Source organism: Odocoileus virginianus, chromosome 13 (assembly GCF_023699985.2).
Source record: "Odocoileus virginianus isolate 20LAN1187 ecotype Illinois chromosome 13, Ovbor_1.2, whole genome shotgun sequence".
Lineage (NCBI taxonomy): Eukaryota > Metazoa > Chordata > Mammalia > Artiodactyla > Cervidae > Odocoileus > Odocoileus virginianus.
In genome coordinates this window covers 29688975-29708261 of record NC_069686.1, presented here as the reverse complement: position 1 = coordinate 29708261, position 19287 = coordinate 29688975, and the positions used below count along the sequence as shown (strand labels likewise).

The 19287-nt window shown below is 39.5% G+C and overlaps 2 protein-coding genes across 6 annotated transcripts in view; one reads left to right on the top strand and one right to left on the bottom strand.

Moving 5' to 3' along the window:
• Nucleotides 1-11217, top strand: part of UPP2 (uridine phosphorylase 2) — a 39489-nt gene extending 28272 nt beyond the window's left edge. For 2 of the 4 annotated variants that reach the window (XM_020903722.2, XM_020903719.2), the window contains 2 exons: nucleotides 6636-6787; nucleotides 8107-11217. In XM_020903722.2, coding sequence (XP_020759381.1) covers nucleotides 6636-6787 — 152 coding nt within the window. In that variant the 3' untranslated portion in view covers nucleotides 8107-11217. Of the gene's footprint in view, nucleotides 1-4741; nucleotides 4833-6635; nucleotides 7943-8106 lie in introns of those variants that run through there. The other 2 variants (XM_020903720.2, XM_070476159.1) reach the window with 2 other exon arrangements.
• Nucleotides 1-19287, bottom strand: part of CCDC148 (coiled-coil domain containing 148) — a 536518-nt gene that overhangs the window by 218230 nt on the left and 299001 nt on the right. The window lies entirely within an intron of this gene.

Genomic DNA, 19287 nt, shown 5'->3' with positions numbered 1-19287 from the left:
CAGTCAGAGAGAGTTCTAGGCTGTGAACACTGGACCCCAGTCCTTTGAAATGTTGCCAAAACCTCAAAGAAGTTACTCTGTTGTGAGGGAGATTTTGCCCTTGCCACAGGTCCTTGTGACCTTGCTTTCTCTGCCACCTGCAGGTACCCTCCTAGGCTCTCTCCTCTCTAGCTTGCTCTAGTTCCTGCCCTCTGCTGTGTTTTCCCTTTTCTGCTGCTATTGAAGCTGTTGGTAGCTGATTTCAGCCTGCCAATAGCTGTCTTCCAGGCCACTGATGGAGCCTTTTCCTTGAGCAGATCCCTTCTGGGCTGCCAACATTCACACTAAAGGTTGTATCTGTTAAGTATGTAATTCTGTAGTTCTTGGGAGTATTTCTGTCCAAATTTTTTCTTGGTGACAGGGACTCTTTATCTCCCTCAGACACCACTGTTTTCAAAGATGAATTCTTGGTACAGGAAGATCAACCCCTGGAAGGTCAACCACCAAGGACACAGACCAAAACCCCATGCATATGATTCTGCCATGTTCCCAGCTTTCATCCCCACTTCATTATATCCTACCTCAAATGCAGTGAATGAAGCTTGGAAAAGCTCTGTATGACCTGGAAAAGCATCATTTGGGGAAGGGCTATGAGAGCCTTTACAAATGGCTGCTTTAACATACTTATCAGGGAGGTTATATACTAATGGTAAGCAACACTGGAAAATATGTTTCATCTGGCACCAAAAGCTCAAGACTCCCAGGCCTGTTCCCCCTCCCCTTCCATCTTGCTCCCACTGTCAGCAACGTCCCATTCCCCATGTGTCTCCAGATGGCCTTTTCTAATGGCCTTTCAGGTCCCTTTAGTAGTACCAGATGACTGGCTTCATACTAAGGCAATGATGCCTAATGGTTTCAGCTTATAAGTAATATTTTATTTGAACAAGAGTCTTCTAGAGGATCATTGTTCTAACTCAGAGGAGTCACTCATTGAATATGGACTAGTGCAAAAACAGATCTTTCTGCATTCACCAGGACAAGGAGGTCCTGGGACCCCATGGACTAGCACTTCTTTATGATTCATGTAAGATCTCACTTACATTAAAGGACATAATTCTCACTTCATCAGGGACATTTTGCATGACTACCTAAACTAAACTCACTCTCATTCATTCTACTTACTCACTCATTCACTCTTTCTACCTCATTTCTCTGTATCATATTTACCACTATACCAAACTACGTTTCTTGTTTCTTTATATAGTAACTTACGTATAATTTTGCATGTATTAATATATGACGATACATATTTAGCATCTATCTCCATTACAACATAAGTAGTACAAGAACAGGAACGCTGTTTGTCATTTTCTTGCTATATCTTTAGCACTTAGAATAATATCTGTATATGGTCTTTCAATAAATATTTGCTAAATGAATAAAAAGAATGACTACTCGACCTCTATAGACCATAGAAGATAGCTATAACAAACTCAATTGGTTCCTCGTCATTCAGCTACATTTATGGCTTGGGATTGTCTAAAGGACTCTGGAATGCTTCATACTCATCCCAGTAGGAAGTGGCAAAACCTTATAAAGTTAAGCATACTTTTGCTATAAGGCTTATATAATACTTCTATATCTCCTAATATCTGATAGATGGACAGGCTACTTGAAATGGAGCCATGGACACCTCTACATCACTGTTGTTATCCTGATCTCATTATGCTGAAAAAGAATAGTGGAGTCCATCGTTGCTTTAACAAAGATTTAAATGAGGGAAATAGTGGTCTTCACAAAATTATTCTACCTTGAAAGGCTAAACCTTCAGAACCATGTAAACCCGCTGTACAATGCTGTATAAATATATTCATCTATGGTTCTATAATATGCACACACCTTTCCATCTCTTAAAGCAAAATCTACTTTAATTAAAACCCCTAACATTCTGGTTAAAGATGATAATCCTTTTGCACTGGGAACTTGTGATAAGTATGTTCAGTTTTTATCCATCTTTAAAAGACAGTGTTGGCTGCCTTTTGACACATGCTTGCTTGCATGACAATATATGAAACCTAGTATTTATCCAAGATTAGGTTCACTTAAATCTTCTTTGTCTTTAGTTTTTGGCAGCACTCACAGTGGTTTTTCTTTAGGGTAAAGGAAGAATTCACTGTTATTTCTTTTGACATATACTGGGAACTTTGGGGATAAATTCAGTCTTCATAATATTACTTTACTACAGTTTGATGAAAGGGAGCAGAATCCTGACTTTAAGTCCATATTATATTCATCTGCTGATCCCAGATATGAAGGCTATTGGACTCTAGGAACTGCAGGATGATCATTGATAGAGTAAACAAGATATTACAACAAGGATTAAAGATTATACTCAGTCTGGAGCTGGAGTTATTTCTTAACTCAAAAATGGGTTTTGAATTATTATTACACAAAAGCAAAAGGTGACCCATTGCAGCTCTTCACCCTCACAGTATCTGCTGAGAGATACTGTGGCTCAGAAAGGCTAACAACTTTCCCAAGTTCTCACAGTAAAGAAGAAGTAGCTGAACTGGGACTGGAACTGACCTCTCTCTGACTTGAGGCCCCTTTGCACCATGCCCTGCTGTGTCTTCCCGGCAGCCTCTGATGGATACACAAGGTTCAGAGTCTCTATTCACAGGAAACAAAAAAATAAGTGCAGATTTTTCTATTTTATATGTTCCGAGCAGATTGTTGTGCTACTTCAGAAAGCAAAGCCCCTAAAGGTTAATCATATATCAAAATAGTGTTGAAATCAAGTAAAGCATCACATTGATACTTATTTAGTTTTAAGTATAGACATTATTTCACCAAGAAAATAAGCCAGTGTATTTGGGAAATCAGACACAAATGATAAGTAATTAATTTATTATGCTTATAAAGGTAAAATTTTTTAAATTGTTTCTTCTTGTTTTGCTGGTTTTTACATATTTTTAATGAAGGTCAGTGTCTAAAATTTTGTTTGATTCATTTTAATTCTACTCGCCTGTCCTCTATCCTACTTCTGCCTGCCTTGTACCAACACACTCACCCATTAGAGAGTGATTTGGATCCATGGATCCAACTTTTTGTGTGATAGCATTACCCATGACCTGCCTCTCTCCATCTGTGACCCCAGTGAGGAATTCTCCCTGCTGGAGCCCCCAACCCCAGCACAGCAGTTTCCATCCTCTGCTCATCCTGACACAGCTCTGCTTGGAGGTCCAGCATCCAACAGAAGTGCAAGTTCCTAAGGTTGAACCTGGATCTCCAGGAGAGGACAGCATGGTCCTCATGCCAAGATAATGTGAGACACAGATGCTGAGGGGGTGGTCTTGGGCGAGACCTTTGAGGTCCAACCTGCTCCATTCTCAGAGAATAAGACTCAGAGAGTAAAAAGTAACCTGTCAAAGGAAGCCCAACTAGATCAAAACGATGATGGACTAGCCCTGATATCTCCTTCCTCTTTGTTCCCACTTTCTACACTACTCCATAAGGTGTAAAAGAGTAACATATTTATCTATTGACAGATTACCTATACTTTCCCTATCTTTTGAAAAGGCATGAGCAGCAGCCTTCAATAAAAGATGAATGTATAAATAAATTTAAGCAAAAGTAAACAGAATAAGAGGCATATAGTTAAGGGAGTGAATGGATGTTCTCAATAGCAAAGAATTACCTAGAAGGGCAAGACTACATATGAGTAGTCTGAGTTTCCTAGAAGCCAGGTTGAGAATGGAGACTCTTTGAGTAATACAGCATTCATTATCTTGTAAAAGAAAGCATTTGAGGTTTGTCATAAAAATTTGTTCAAATGTTAAATGTAAGTGATCAACTGTATTACATTGACAGTGTCTTTAGTAACACTTTCATAAAAGATATGGGACAATTTTTGATAGAAGTTAATATTAAATCTTGGTTCTAATCCAGCATTTCTTTGGGAATCTAAAGTGCTAGGGGGCAGGTATGAACATTTGTTTTCATGTGATTTAATTAGGGATAAAATTTAAAGTCTTTAAGGCAATAGTTCTCAAATATCAGTGTGCAAATAATTTAACTGATAATTGCTTTTTTATAAAATACAGCTTAACTGTCCTTTTTACTCCTCACTCCTAATTCTGTAAGTCTGCTGCTGTTGCTTCTAAGTTGCTTCAGTTGTGTCCGACTCTGTGCAACCTCATAGACGGCAGCCCACCAGGCTCCCCTGTCCCTGGGATTCTCCTGGCAAGAATACTGGAGTGGGTTGCCATTTCCTTTTCCAATGCATGCATGCATGCTAAGTCGCTTCAGTCACATCTGACTCTGTGCTACCCCTTGGACAGCAGCCCACCAGGCTCCTCTGTCCCTGGGATTCTCCAGGCAAGAATACCGGAGTGGGTTGCCATTTCCTTCTCCAATACACAAATACTAGATTGGCCAAAATGCTTGTTCAGGTTTTCCCGTAATACATGGGAAAATCTGAATGAACATTTTGACCAACCCAATATTTTATGTGTATATGCACATGTATATTTTTTTGAAGAGAGGTTCCTGTTACAGCTTTTATCAGATTTGCAAAGGGCAAAAAAAAAAAAAAAAAAAAATTAAGGATCGAAGAGTTGAGAATCACTGGGAGTTCCTGGTGCAGCTCTGAGTGGGTTGAGCTCCATGTTGACACTGGTGTGCTCCCATCCCATTGCAGCCTGAGGTCACTTAGCTGACAACCTTCTTGGTGACAGCTAGGTAACTAAATGTCCCTTCACAGGAGCCATCCTCCCTGCCCAATAAGAGGATTATGGTGGCAAAACTGTCAGGCTTAATTCTGAAAAATTGTTTTGGGTAAGTTAGTCCCTTTTAATTGCTTGTGGAAATTGTATTTTAGATGACAAGATTATTACAAGCTGCTTGGTAATTGGTCTGCCAGTGTCAAGAAAACCACTGAGATCACGGTGACCTGTTCTTGTCCCTCTTTGGCACGACCCATGAAATCCCTGGAGAAGATGTTTAGTAAAGTCAGCTCTTGCTCCTTGACAAGCACGAGTTTCCTTTTATCTCTCTGCCAAGTGAAGGATTAGAGAAGGACTTTCATCTTTTCTCTGCTACCACCAGCCCATGTCAGCCTTCACAGACTAGCTGATCATTAACTTGAAAAGCTGAGGAATTTTCTAGCCCTGCCGTTTGCTTGTTTACCTGTTGGGCCAAGCTGCTTTACAACCGGATGATTTTTGAATAACTAGGGTCCTAGGTGATGAAATATTTGACTCAGTTTCAGTTGGATATTTTCACTGCTTGTCACAGTTCACTGAACAGGAGAGTCAGTTTGACTGGTAGGTCAGGACAGGTCTGCCTTATGGTTTGCCATGTGCCAGCTCAGTAGAGGAGGGATGGGAGGAAAAGGAGTCTTCTCAGCAGTCTACGAAGTGGGGAGTTGATTGGCTATTTACTAGCTGTGTCCTCCTGGGCCTTTTGACCTCCCTAATTCCTCATTTCATCATTTGTCAAAAGAGGCTAAGAATAATAGTTAGCTTATGGAACAGCGATGAGGTCTAAACGGTATCGTAAATACCCAGCATCTAGCAAGAGCTAAACCAAACAAAAAAGATAGCACCTATTATAGTTACAGTCCATTTTTCCTTCTGAAATCCAGAAGTCTGAGATAGCAGATAAGTCAAAGAATTAAATATTACATTCATACCCAAATTTATCTTCATGACCTCAAAGCTTGTAAAGGTAGCTACATCTAATCTCGGATCTACTGAAATCCTTCTTTAAATAATGCAGATGAACATAGAGATTATGATACTGCTATCAATTTAAAGTGATTGTCACTGATTTCAGTGTATGTAACCATATTCCTTGAAATCAAATATTTCATGTGAAACTGGCAATAGAAAATTTGTAGGGTACTCAGTGTTTCTCTCGAGTTCTTGATGGAACAAACCAAAGATGTTGCCTTTATGGTGACTTATCAAAAGTGAAACTTTCATTTATTAGAAAAGAAAAATGCTTGTTCTTTCCCCTTAGTTTTGCAACTATCACAAGATTTTGTCATCATTCTTTAGAAACTAAATGCTAATAAATGTGCTCCTTCACTGAACTGATTCTTATGTTTAAGCATATTGTTTCACTTTTTTCTCAAATTTCAAAAGGGTCAGGACTTGCCTTTAAGGCTGTTCATATCTCTTCTCTGGTTACTTCCCTTTCCAGTGGGCACACTCAAATATTGGATCAAGGAGTAAAATGTCATCTCAGGAAAAATGGCTAGCTCTCAGTTATCCTCAAGAAAGAAAAGCCTGCTCTAAGAACTGGACATGGGATAGAAAGCTGGAGGTTTGCGTGTCTTGAATGGCAAAGATCCTTCCTTGTTCTTGTCTTGAATACAAAGCTTTTCTGAGCCTTCATCTACCCAGTTGTTGGGGAAAGGAGAAGGGAGAGTACTGACAACTGTTTGAATTAATTTATTTAGATGGAGTGTTTGATGGGAGTCCACAGAAACCTGAATTATAATATAGAAATCTGGTGGGTTCAGTGGGTTGTGTTCACACAATAGGAAAAACAAGACACAGCCCATGTGCCGGGGACGTGGGGAGTGTCCGGGTAACGTTTCTGTGAGAAAGAGAAACCCATTTGCTCAGTAATGGTCTTGTTTACTTTTCTAGCTGCTGTGGTCTGTGTGACACTTCTCAACAGACTTGAATGTGACCAGATCAACGCTCCCCACGATGTTCTCGTGGAGTACCAGAAACGGCCTCAGCTCCTGATCTCCAAGTTCATTAAACAGCGGCTCGGGTTACGTGACCAGACATCATAGGTGGGCAGCTCAATCCTTCTCTGCAAATCCCTAGTTCCAGTCATGATGTTGAAGTCATATATTATTTGTGGCATTTTTATATAGTTCTCATTCACATGGTAAAATCATAATTGAATGATTTTATAAAACCCTTTCTCTTAAACATGAATTTGTTGAAAAGAATTTAATAACTTACATTAAATTAAGTTCAAATTTCATTTTAAAATGAGTTAGTCAGTCTAATAATTAAAATTGTAAAACTGTATTGTGACATTTGGAGTTTCATATGCAGCATTAATTAAGTTCACATCAAAATAGATCAACCACTTGTAGATACAGTTATCCGTCACTCTGCTTCTGAAACCAATCCAGAAATTCATGTTAGGATGTTGTCAGGCACTTCTAGGTGTTGGACAAGTGACAGAAATTGATCATGCACATTCAAAATATTTACAGAAAAAAAGTGTCAGTGTAATGTAGGTCTCTATGAAAAAGCTTCGCATAGGGAAATAGGACCATACTTAGTTTTTTTTCCCCCTGAAGGATTTTAGTGCACCACAGAATAGGATTAGAGGCTGTTTGCCCATGTTTGTGATTTTATCAGAAGCTGTAAAAACTCTAGATCACACATTGATTTTCAGATGAAAACCTTTGGAAATGTAAAGAAAGATCTTCATTTTTCTTCCCAAACCACACACGATTAAACTATTGTCTAACAATTTTTTCTTTTAAGGAAATGCATTTCAAACGGGCTGTATTTTTTAAATTTCATTTCAATATTAACCTCATAGGCTGAGGAATAATAACAACTGAATTTAGACTTGAGTTCAAGATGTTAAAGTCATCCTTTTGTGTGACTTTGAAGTGGTCTTGCCTGCACCCTGCCCCGCCTATTCAGTTTGACCCTCTGGCAGGCATGGTTCCACTTGGAGGGTACACCATGCATTGTATGAATTGATGCTGCCTGGAGGGGGCAGTTCTTCTAAAGATGATTCACTTAGGAGTTGGGAGGCATGGATGGAGGATGGGTGGAGGATGGCTTACAATCTTGAATAGTATATAATGTTGTATACATATATTTATATTGTCGTGGCTCAAATAAAGTTTAATCCCAACCATGATAGAGATTTTTTTGCCTACTGTAATCAATGACAATAAACAATCCCCAGAGAGGAACATCAGTCTGGAAACATTTTTTGTAACAGTTATGCTTGGAGTGTTTTTAAAGCCGTCCCAATAATTGACCATTAAATACCATCGTTAGAACTAAAAGTAAGGTAGAATGACATTGTAGTTATTAGTGGGGTTTTCACTGTGTTTCATTTTTTTTTTTTTTTCAGATGAAGTGGAAAGTACTTCAGAGTGTTCTCCATAAGCCTTTAGTTTGAACTTTCATCTGTCTGTTCCTGGAAAATCTTATTTTCCTTTTTATCGAGAGAAGAAGAGGTTATAGCGGGAGAGAGAGAATTAAATACTCACAGTTAATCCTCCTCTCAGCTCCTGTGTGGGGTGTGTGTATGGGTGCACACATGCCAGAAACCTAGGAAACCTTTTTGATGATTCTACCTCCTTTATTCCTACATCCAATCAATCACCATGCCTATTAATTGATTATAAGGCATTTTTCCAACCTGTGCTCCAGTGAAAAGCCTTCCCTGTCCTCAAACCAGATTCCTCCCAGCTTCACCCATAGCTTCCCACAGCACCCTCCACAGCTTCTTTAAAGTATTCATGACAGCTTGCAATTGTGTTGAGATTTGGGTCTTTAATGTGTTTAGACTGTAAGATTCATGAGGACAAACACTACATTTGTCTTATTCACTGCTGTATCCCAAGCACCCAAAAAGTGCCTAACTCATTCTAGGTGCTTCATTTAAGTGAAGAATGTATTCTCTTCAAACATTTCCCTTACAAACTCTCACTAAAATGCCTCTAATCTTTGCAAAACCCATCCTCTCCTTATTCAGTCCCTTGTCAGCTCAGCTCTCCCTGGCTTCCTCCCATCACATCCCACTTTGTGAGGTGGAGAGTTCTCTGCATCATCAGTGTAGAGTTGTGGTGATATCTAGAACTTCTTGTTTTCTCCTATAGCACGTGACTTTCCCCTCTGTTAAAATCAAACCCCAAATTCACCCTCTTTAGGAAGATCTCCAAGCTTAATTCCCCCTTGATTCATCATACCTAGTTCTTTAGAGAGATATCAATGTGTTCTCATTTATATGCTGTTTTGAGAACACTTGTGCTTTTACGTGAACTTGGGTAATGGATGCCCAGCTTCATTTGGGGGGCTCGTGTTTCCTTTCTACCCTTTGACTGCCATGGAGTGTTATCCACTGCAGGCATTCAGCCACTACTCACCTATGCCTGCCCTAAGTCTAGGAACCACCTCTCCACCTCACTCCTAACCTCACCTTCTGCACACTCATTCAGTCTTGCCCTCCTATAAGTCAGTTCAAGAAACAGTTAGACTTGCAAAAATTCCTCTGATTATTTCTATTTATGGGTGTTTCCATGCAATTTTGGTATGTTTTTCCTTTGTTCATTCATTCGTTATAAATCCATATCTCTCCTTTTCCCCCAGAAGAATAAGAGACAATTTATAAGGATAAATTTAAGTACATCAAGATAATATAAACTAGACATAAGTGGGGGGAGAAAAAGAAAAAGGGAAGGGAAGGGAAGGGCCACCACTGACACAAATCATGAAGCTAATACCACAATGCACTGCATATAGCCCATGCAGTGGCAGACAGCAGGTCCTGAATCGGCTCTGGGTTGCCCAGCAGTTGCTTCATAAAGAGAAAACATTTACAGCGCCTCTAAGATAAAATGTAAACTAATCATCAGGAGAAGAACAAACTGGTCATGATTCTAAGAGGCTAGAGTGTAGTGTGGTGGTGAGTGAGGGAGGCAGGGAGGGGGAGAGGTGTGTATGTCAATGCCTTCACTCCAGGTGGCTCTCAACACTGGTGCACATTGGGATATCGGAAAAGTCTTCAAAACACACTGGGGCCCCACCTCAAACCAGCTAAACGGGAGTCTCTCAGAGTGGGATTGGGAAGCCCTATTTTAATAATTTCCCCTGATGATGTGCAGCCTGGGTCAAAAGACACTGATTTAAAAGAATGAATAGTCTGTGGATCTAGCAGGCACTCCTCCAGATGAACTTCTAGAAGCCTTTTGATGATGACCTCATTGGAAGAGTTATATACAGATCAAGCTCTTTTACTTGATTCTTACTCCTCAACAGGAACAGTATCCTTTTTTTCTAATATTTTCAAGTGTACAATATGATGATTTATGATACATACATTTATGATACATACATTCTGAAATGATTACCACAGTCAAGTTAATTAATATATCCATCACCTCACATAGTTATATGCATTAGCCAACCTATGGAAACAGTATGTGTGTCTGTTGACTGATGAGTGGACAAAGAAAATGTGTTATATATATGTGTGTAATATATACATATATATACACAATGGAATATTATTTAGCCATAAAAAGAGGAGGAATCCTGCCATTTGTAATAACATGGATGAAACTGGAGGATATTATACCAATAAAATAAACCAGACAGAGAAAGACATATACTGTATGGTATTGCTTATATGTAGAATCCTCCAAAAAAATCAGATTCATAGAAACAGAGACTAGAATGGTGGTTACCAAGAGCTGGAGCAGGAAAAAGGGAGATGTTGGTCTAAGTGGTCAAAGGATACAAATATCTAGTCATAAGATGAATAAATTTTGAGGATCTGATGTGCAGTATGGTGACTATAGTTTAGCGTTGTATTGTATACTTGAAATTTGCTAAAAGGGTAGTTTTTTAGCATTCTCACAGAAAAAAGAAACAGTATATTAACCATTTTATATCCCCAGCAATGTGCACAGTGCCTAACACATAATAAAAGTGGATTAATTATACATATTTTATATCTCTCTATATATTGCTATCAATTCAATTTTTGTGTTCCCCTCACCTAATTCTTGGGCTTCCCTGATAGCTCAGATGGTAAAGCGTTTGCCTACAATGCAGGAGACCCGGGTTCGATCCTTGGGTTGGGAAGATCCCCTGGAGAAGGAAATGGCAACCCACTCCAGTATTTATGCCTGGAAAATCTTACATTGCAGCTCTCACCCTATACTATGGCTATGTTTGAAAATGGGGCCTATAAGGAATTAGGTTCATTGAGGTCACAGGATGGGACCCTGATCTGATAGAATTAGTGTCCTAATCAGAAGGGACACCAGAGAGTTCACTGTCTTTCCCTCTCTGTACGTATGTACTGAGAAAGGTCCATGTGAGGATGCAGTGAGAAGGTGGCCATCTGCAAGTCAGGAAGAGAGCTCTCAACTGACATGGAATCAGCTGACATCTTGATCTGGAACTCCTAGCTTCCAGAACTATGAGAAAATAAACTTCTGTTATATTTATTTAATCACTCAGTCCTTGGTATTCTGTTATGGCACCCACAGCTAAGATACATATCATATATATGAATTACATGTGTATACATATATATATGTATATATAACCCCATAAACAAACAAAAACAACCACGATCAATTGATCAGTTAATGCAAATACATAGCTGACTGCCTGTCAACTTAATTTTGCCAGAATATTATCCCCTGACCAACCTTTCAGAATAACATGTGTATACTATTCAGCGTAATTTTCTATGTGAGATTACCAACCAGTTCAGCTCCTCCACTCCACATTTCACTGCCAAACAAACCAGACAACTGACACACGATGCAATCTTAATAAAACTCAATCTTTGGTCCAAAATATACTCGTTAACTTTTCCTGTCTTATTTTTATACAGTTATAGAATAGTTACAGAATGTTAGTAAGTGCTCTGCACTACGTATGTACTTAATAAGGACTAAAAGCTATCACCTTCAGAAATACAACAAAGTGAGTTTAAATTTTTTATCCTTTTAAAAACATAGCTCTTAACATTTGGATTCATTTAGGAGACCGTTGATAGCAATCTATGAACCAACTCCACAGAAAAATGCATATGCACACATGTAACTCTGAGTGTGCATCTAATTCATGGGTTTGCACACCTTCCTCTGGCAGGATACCCACATGCCCTGCCACAGGCCCCCGTCCTTCCGGGTGACCCTAGTTAGAGCGCTGTCCTTGAGGTTCTGGTTATCGCTCCCTTCCAGACACCTCACTTCAGTGCTGGTAACAGCTGTTCCGGCTACACCACCTTTGCTGTTCCCTAAATCCTGCTCACCATTTTGTAAATAGTTCAGTAAATTCTCTCAGTCCCCTAGTTTAATTGTGCCATCTGGTTCCTGCTGGGGCCCATTAATACAGCCTCCAAGATACATCTGGGGACCCAGAACCATTTGGAAAAATGTAAGAAACTAAAGTCATTCTATATGCAGATCTTTCTAATTTTTTTTTTTTTACTGCAAAACAGAAGTTAGTATGTTTCTTTTTAACTGGTAGAGTACTTTAAAAAATATATAACCTTCTATTCAAGACTGTATACTTGTATTTAAAATTCTCCTGGAACTCTCCAGGACTTGTAGCTTGAAAAACAGAATGTTCAACTTACATTTTCTTAGCTGGCTGCTGGGCATCCCGTGTATGATAGAATTGAAAGCTTGAGTAAAAGATAGATAAATGGCTTCTATTGCGTGCCTCCAAGCTACATGTTTCGTCATCCTGTCATGGAAGGAAATTAAAATCGTCTGGGACACTGAGCTTCATAAAGCCACACTGCTCCTCTCCGGATCCTGTTGCCTCTAGATGTCTGTCTATACCACGAGTAGGTTGTTTTGGGATTTGATCTACAATCTTCATCTCAGGATTAAAACTTAAGCAAACTCAACCCTTAGTTATTAGGGTCTCTCTTTAACCCTTTAAAAAATAAACTATACAACAATGTAATTCATCAGTCCACCTGGACTTTCTCTATCTCTTAATAATCCTATAATTTTGGCCAGTGGGTCTACCATCCAATGTCTCCTAAGATGAATAACTGAAGATACTTATAATCTGCAACCTGCTTCATTATTTACTTCTTAAGGGCTTTCCTCATTTCTTGTTTGCTTTTTCAACCCTTCGAAATAAGTGTTACTCAATATAGAATCAGTTTATTTTTCTAAAAACTGAGCAATTTTCACTTGAGAACAAAAGCTCACCATTAAATCACCTTTTCCTGCGCTGGTCACCCTGTAGCTGAATTACTTCTCCATATTCTGGATGCTCAATTACAGTACCATTGCAGGCAAATTTCATGCCAGTTCCTGGTAGAGGTTGGACTGGCTAAGGACGACCAGCTGAAGGTTCATGGGTTTTAAGTGCTTTTGGCTCACTGAAGCTTAAGTGAGGATTTCCTTGTAATGAGTAAAATTTCCCTTCTGTCCCTTGTCACAAGTTTAAAAATCTCACAGCCTGTATAATGTAACCATTTGGGGTCTGCTTTTAACTTGGACTAGTGTACCTTCATGTAGTAAACTGAAAAGAGCCATTAAAAAAAAAATGTATAGCTACTACATTTGTTAGTCAATACTAAGTGTAAAAATAAAGATGTGATGCTAAATAAATGCAGAGATGAAAAAAAAAACCACTTTTTCCCCTGAAACTTTAAATATTATTTAAACATTATTTTTATAAGTATAGTTTAAAAATTCATCAGGCAAACAATCTAGAAACCAGTATCATCTAGTTTGTACAGGATGAGTCAAAAATTACCCTCCAAAAGGTAGTAATTTAAGATCATGTCCATTTATTTTCTAAATTTCCAAAGTTTCTTAGAAAATCTGTTACTCTCTATAGTAGCTTAGTCATTAACATTGTGAAGCACTGGGTGCATTCCAGAGTTACAGAAATCATTTGAGTAATCTGATTTTGGCCCGTCCTCTGTTAGAAAAGGAAGTACAGATCTTTAAAAATCTGGTTTCTTCTTTTTACTTTCATATGAGTTTACTTTTTCATCTGAGTTTACGAACAGTTGCATTTGTATTTTCTCCTAACATTGTAACCAACAAAAACCACTGATGTGGCAAATAAATGTTACCCATGTCCCACTTACTCTGGGTAAGTAATCAGCAGTGGATACCAATCCCACTAGCCAGATCTATCTCCTACACTGCCTGGTCCCGTCCTCTCCTTTTTCCCCTTGGACTCCAGAGGTTGCACCTGTTCTGGAGCTGGTTCCATGATTGTTTTAAGGTTGTAATGCCATTGGCTAGCATGCAAATGACAGAACAAATATAAAGGACCTACTATGCACAAATCACAGCTCTAGGTGTTGTGGGAGAGCAAGACACAGTCACCTCCTTTAGACAATGGACAGACATTCTACTAAGTTTGAGGCACTAAAACAAAGGTGTGAATAACTACAATTCGGAGATAATTGGATAGACTCAAAAAGAGAGGTGGAAATAAGAGTGTTCTAAGGAGTTACTGGACTTCCCAGGTGGTGCTAGTGGTGAAGAATCTACCTGCCATTGCAGGTAAACATAAGAGATGTGGGTTCAATCCCTAGGTCAGGAAGACTCCCTGGAGGGCACAGCAACCCACTCCAGTGTTTCTGCCTGGAGAGTTCCATGGACAGAGGAGCCTGGCAGGCTGCAGTGCATAGGGTCACACAAAGCCCAACATGACTGAAGCAACTTACCTTGCGTGCAAGGAGTTATCAGGAAAATGATGGTATAGAGGTGGAAAAATGTGAAAGGGTTTCTTGGACAAGGTAGATATTTGAGATGAGCTTTATTTCAGGGCCATAATTCTGAAAGAACTCTAAGGAGGCTGTTGTCATCAGAGGAAAAAAAACATGAAATAAAACAAAGGAGGAAAATACAGGACATATATAAGAATAGTGAAGAATTCTGTTTGGCTGGATCTGGAAAGGTAGCTTGGGGTTCTATTATGTGGGACACCAGAAGTCGGGGTAAGGAGATTGGATCTTATTCCCAGGCAAAGGGAAAGTGACTGAAGCACATAGAGCAGAACTGATCGGTAGTCTGTGAGGATAAGAAGAAGGAGGAGTAAAGTGGAAATAAATAAAAATAACAAAAAACTGCAGCAGGTGGAGGTGACCAAGATGTGCCTAGTTCCCTCCCACAACATTCCAACACTGCAGGACTGGCGGGTGGAGATGGGGTAATGATAAGCTCCTCTGTAAAGATGGCCCACCAGGCTCCTCTGTCCATGGAATGCTCCAGGCAAGAATACTGGAGTGGGTTGCCATTTCCTACTCAGGGGATCTTTCCCACCCAGGGATTAAACCCACGTCTCATGCATCTCCTGTATTGCAGGCAGATTCTTTACCCACTGAGGCCCCCAGGAAGCCCTTAAAGATAAGTTAGGGCTGCCAAAGACATTATTCTTTTGTTAGACTAAGCAGCTCCCCTACTTGTGAAGGTCAGTGCCTTCAAATTTTCACCTAATAAGTTAAATAGCATACATATTTCAGAATAAAAATTCCCTTCTCATGTGAAAATGATGTTTCCAAAATCTTTCTCTTGCTAAAAGGCTAAGGAAAGTTCAAACATGACAGAGCCAGAGCAGTAGCTGTGGGAGAGAATGTCATTTAAAGGGCTGATGAGTGAGGGATGTCAGCAGTGATCTCAGTATCCATTTAGATAAAACTTCCTATGGCTTTGTGGCTAATAAAAAATTTTCTTTCCCTCAAAGGATATATGTAAAGTGAAGACTTGACTCACAGATAGAGAAAGCAAACTAGTGGCTACAGAGGGGTGGGGGTATGTGTGCAGTCTAAGGGTGGGGCAACAGGAGGTGTAAACTGTTGAGTGTAAGACAGGCTCAAGGATGTATTGTACAACGTGGGGAATATAGCCAGTATTTTGTAATAACTGTAAATGGAAAGAAACTTTTAAAAACTGTATAAAATTTTTTTAAAAAGATTTTAAGAGTAAACAAAAAATTAATAAATAAAATTAGAAAATAATAGTAGGTTCATCAGTCTGCATCTCTATTTCGGCCCTGTAAACAGGTGAATATAGGAACAGAGCCACAGACACAGAGATCAGACTTGAGGACACAGTGGGGAAGGAGAGGGTGCGATGAACTGAGAGAGTAGCATTGGCATATATACACCACCATGCAGAAAACAGATAGCCAGTAAGAAGCCGGTGCTCTGTAACGACCTAGAGTGGTGGGATGGGGGTGACGGTGGGAGGGAGGCTCAACAGGGAGGGAATATTTGAGTACATATAGCTTATTTGTGCTGTTGTACAACAGAAACTAACACAGCATTGTGAAGCGATTATCCTCCAATTAAAAAAAAAAGTAAAGGCTCAATGAAGTCCGGTCACATGCTGCAACATGAACGAACCTTGAGGGCACGACGCTAAGTGAAATACGGCAGACATGAAAGGACAAGCATTGTACCTAGAACTGTCAAATGCAAAGACGGTTACGAGAGACTGAGGGGAACGCTGTCCTGGGTACAGAGTTTCAGTTTGGGGTGGTAAAACAGTTCTGGAGGTGGATACAACAGTGATGACCGTTGCACAACAATGTGAATGCACCTAATGCCAATGATTTCTATGCTCAGAAAAGGTTAAAATGGTAAATGTTATAGTAGGTACATTTTACTATAACAAAAAAGTGAAAGCTCGTTGAGGCCTGCATTGTGGTTTTGATAACAACAAATTCTAACTTACTAATTTTGGGAAAGAAAGTTCATACTATATTGTCTGCTGGTTAGTGACCTATCAATATATATGGGCTTCTCTGTTCTACAGGAGGAGTCATATGGCTCTGAGAAACTTGCTTGGTGAGTGAGAAGTCAGGGCTGGGACTAGGCATGGTGATGGTTACCAGTTACAGACTATTTTGTTTAGTGTTCTCATCTTTGATATAGGAATATATTTGCTAAGGAGGCCTGAATCTTCGGATCAGCCAGTTAGAGCATTCTTCCTCAAAATAGTGTAATCAACCAAGGTTATTTTTCAAAGCACAGTTTATCGGAGTCAGGAATGGAGTAGGAGAATACTAACACATCAATAACTGTCAGAAAGAATGATGAAATCTAAAATACTCAGAAGAGAGATAAGAAGAGTAACATCAAGAAATATTCCTACCAGATGAAAGCCAGTGATTTTAAAATGAAAATTGCCTGCATCAACCCAATATGCATTCCCTTTGGTTCAAACACTTTGGTGTCTCAATGATGGTAGGAGACCATTTAATAAGGTTATTTATCTTTTCAGGTTGTCATAATACATATGAGAGTCTCTAGGATTGAAATATGCTACTGGTGAAGGAAAGAAACTTATATGAAATGGGGAAAGATAATACGATGAAAAATGAAATATTGAGAAGGAAGGGAGACAAGGAAGGAAGACAGTTGTGAAATAATGTTGTCAGAAGCAAGTCTACTTGGGCTTCTAAGAGACGAAGACCTTGCATATCCTCAAGAACTGGAGATACCTACAAAAGCTACATGAAACATTTCTGGAAGAGAATCAAAACATGATAATAAAAAGGAAGAAACTTAAAGCCAGAGTAGTGACCTGAGCAGATACCTAATAACCTTGGGCTTGAGCTTAAAGTTCATGTAGACACATTTTGAGTGAGGTGTTGGGACTAAGCCTCAATAGAAAAAAATCTGTCAACCTGAATAGGAGATCCTAGTGAATATAGTCTGTCTCTGTCTAGGCAACCAGTAGGGAAAAACATGTAATTCCCTGAGAAATCCAAAATTCATTCTTGATCCTTACTCAGGCTTGGAGTTTAAATTTATATTGCATTCAAGGAAACCCTACTTCAAAATATAAACAGAAAATTAGGTTATGGAACAGAGATGTCCCTGGCATTAGTAAATGCAAATCAGTGTGGGAGAACATAGACCCAGTAGGTGGCAGGGGATTCTCAAAAAACATTCATCCTCATTGAATATGAGCTCATGATAAAAAGTCACACAATAAGTAACAATTTTTGTGTGAAGCAAAGTCAAAGGTCATAAAATACAGGAAAATTATATTCAAGAATTTGAGTTACTTGATGAGATATAGAAAGTGACTGCCAAGGACAATATCTTTAAAATTATTAAAGCTATAATAGACAAAATTAAAACACAGAAATGAAAAATGAAAAAAGTCAAGACTGTTTTGAATTTTGTTGATGATAATAATAAAAGCACAGCACTGACCACTTTTCTAAATGCTTTACAAATATTAATTCATTTAATTCTCACAACAACACTGTTATATTGCATTATGCTGCTGCTGCTTCTGCTAAGTCGCTTCAGTCGTGTCCAACTCTGTGCGACCCCATAGACGGCAGCCCACCAGGCTCCCCCATTCCTGGGACCCTCCAGGCAAGAATACTGGAGTGGGTTGCCATTCCTTCTCCAACGCATGAAAGTGAAAATTGAAAGTGGAATCACTCAGTTGTGTCCAACTCCTAGCGACCCCATGGACTGCAGTCTACCAGGTTCCTCTGTCCATGGAATTTTCCAGGCAAGAGTACTGGAGTGGGTTGCCATTGCCTTCTCCATTGCATTATGAGGTATTATGATTTTATCATTTTATAGGTGAGAAAACTGGGGCACAGAGAGGTTAAGTGACTTGCTTCAGGTCACAGATCTAATAAGAGACAAAGCTGAAGTTTGTACTAAAACATTGTTTATCCAAATATTTATCTTAGTCCATTTGGCCTGCTATAACAAAAATACCATAAACTGGGTGACTTATAAGCAACAGAAAGGTATTTCTCTTGGTTTGGAGGCTGAAAAGATCAAGTTTTGTACCAGCATACTTGATGTCTGGTGAAAAACCATTTCCTGGTTCATAGATGGCCATCTTCTCACTGAAACTTCACATGGCAAAAGGGACAAAGGAACTCTCCGGGGTCTCTTTTACAAGGGCACTAATACCATTCATTTGGGCTCTACCTCTGTCTCAAATGTGTCATAATCATGTGATTTAAGAATTGCCAGCTTTCCTTGTCTGTGTCCTTTGCAAAGAGTCAGGTTTTCTCTCGGTCCAGTCTTTCACAGAGAGTAAAGTCATTTCAAGTGTCCCATTTGTGGGGAGTCTACATTTCACCTCCTTCATTTTGTACAGATGAAAGGCCCAGGCTCCAGTTTCATACGGTAGTCTCACCCTGGGCCTATGGAACAGGGGTCAGCAAACTTTTTTATAAAGGGCTAGATAGCAAGTGGGCTTCCCAGGTGGCATTAGTGGTAAAGAACCTGCATGCCGTTGCAAGAGACATTAAGAGATGCAGGTTCGACTTCTGGGTTGGGAAGATCCCCAGGAGGAGAACATGGCAACCCACTCCAGCATTCTTGTCTGGAGAATTCCAAGGACAGAGGAGCCTGGCGGGCTGTGGTTCATAGGGCAGCATAGAGCTGGACACGACTGAAGTGACTCGGCATTGCACGCACACAGATATAAATATTTTACCTTTGCCAGTCATACGATCTCTGTTGAAACTACTCAGTTTTGTTGTGGTACAGAAGGATCACATGGCAAAAGGGGTGAAGGAACTCTCTGGGGTCCCTTTT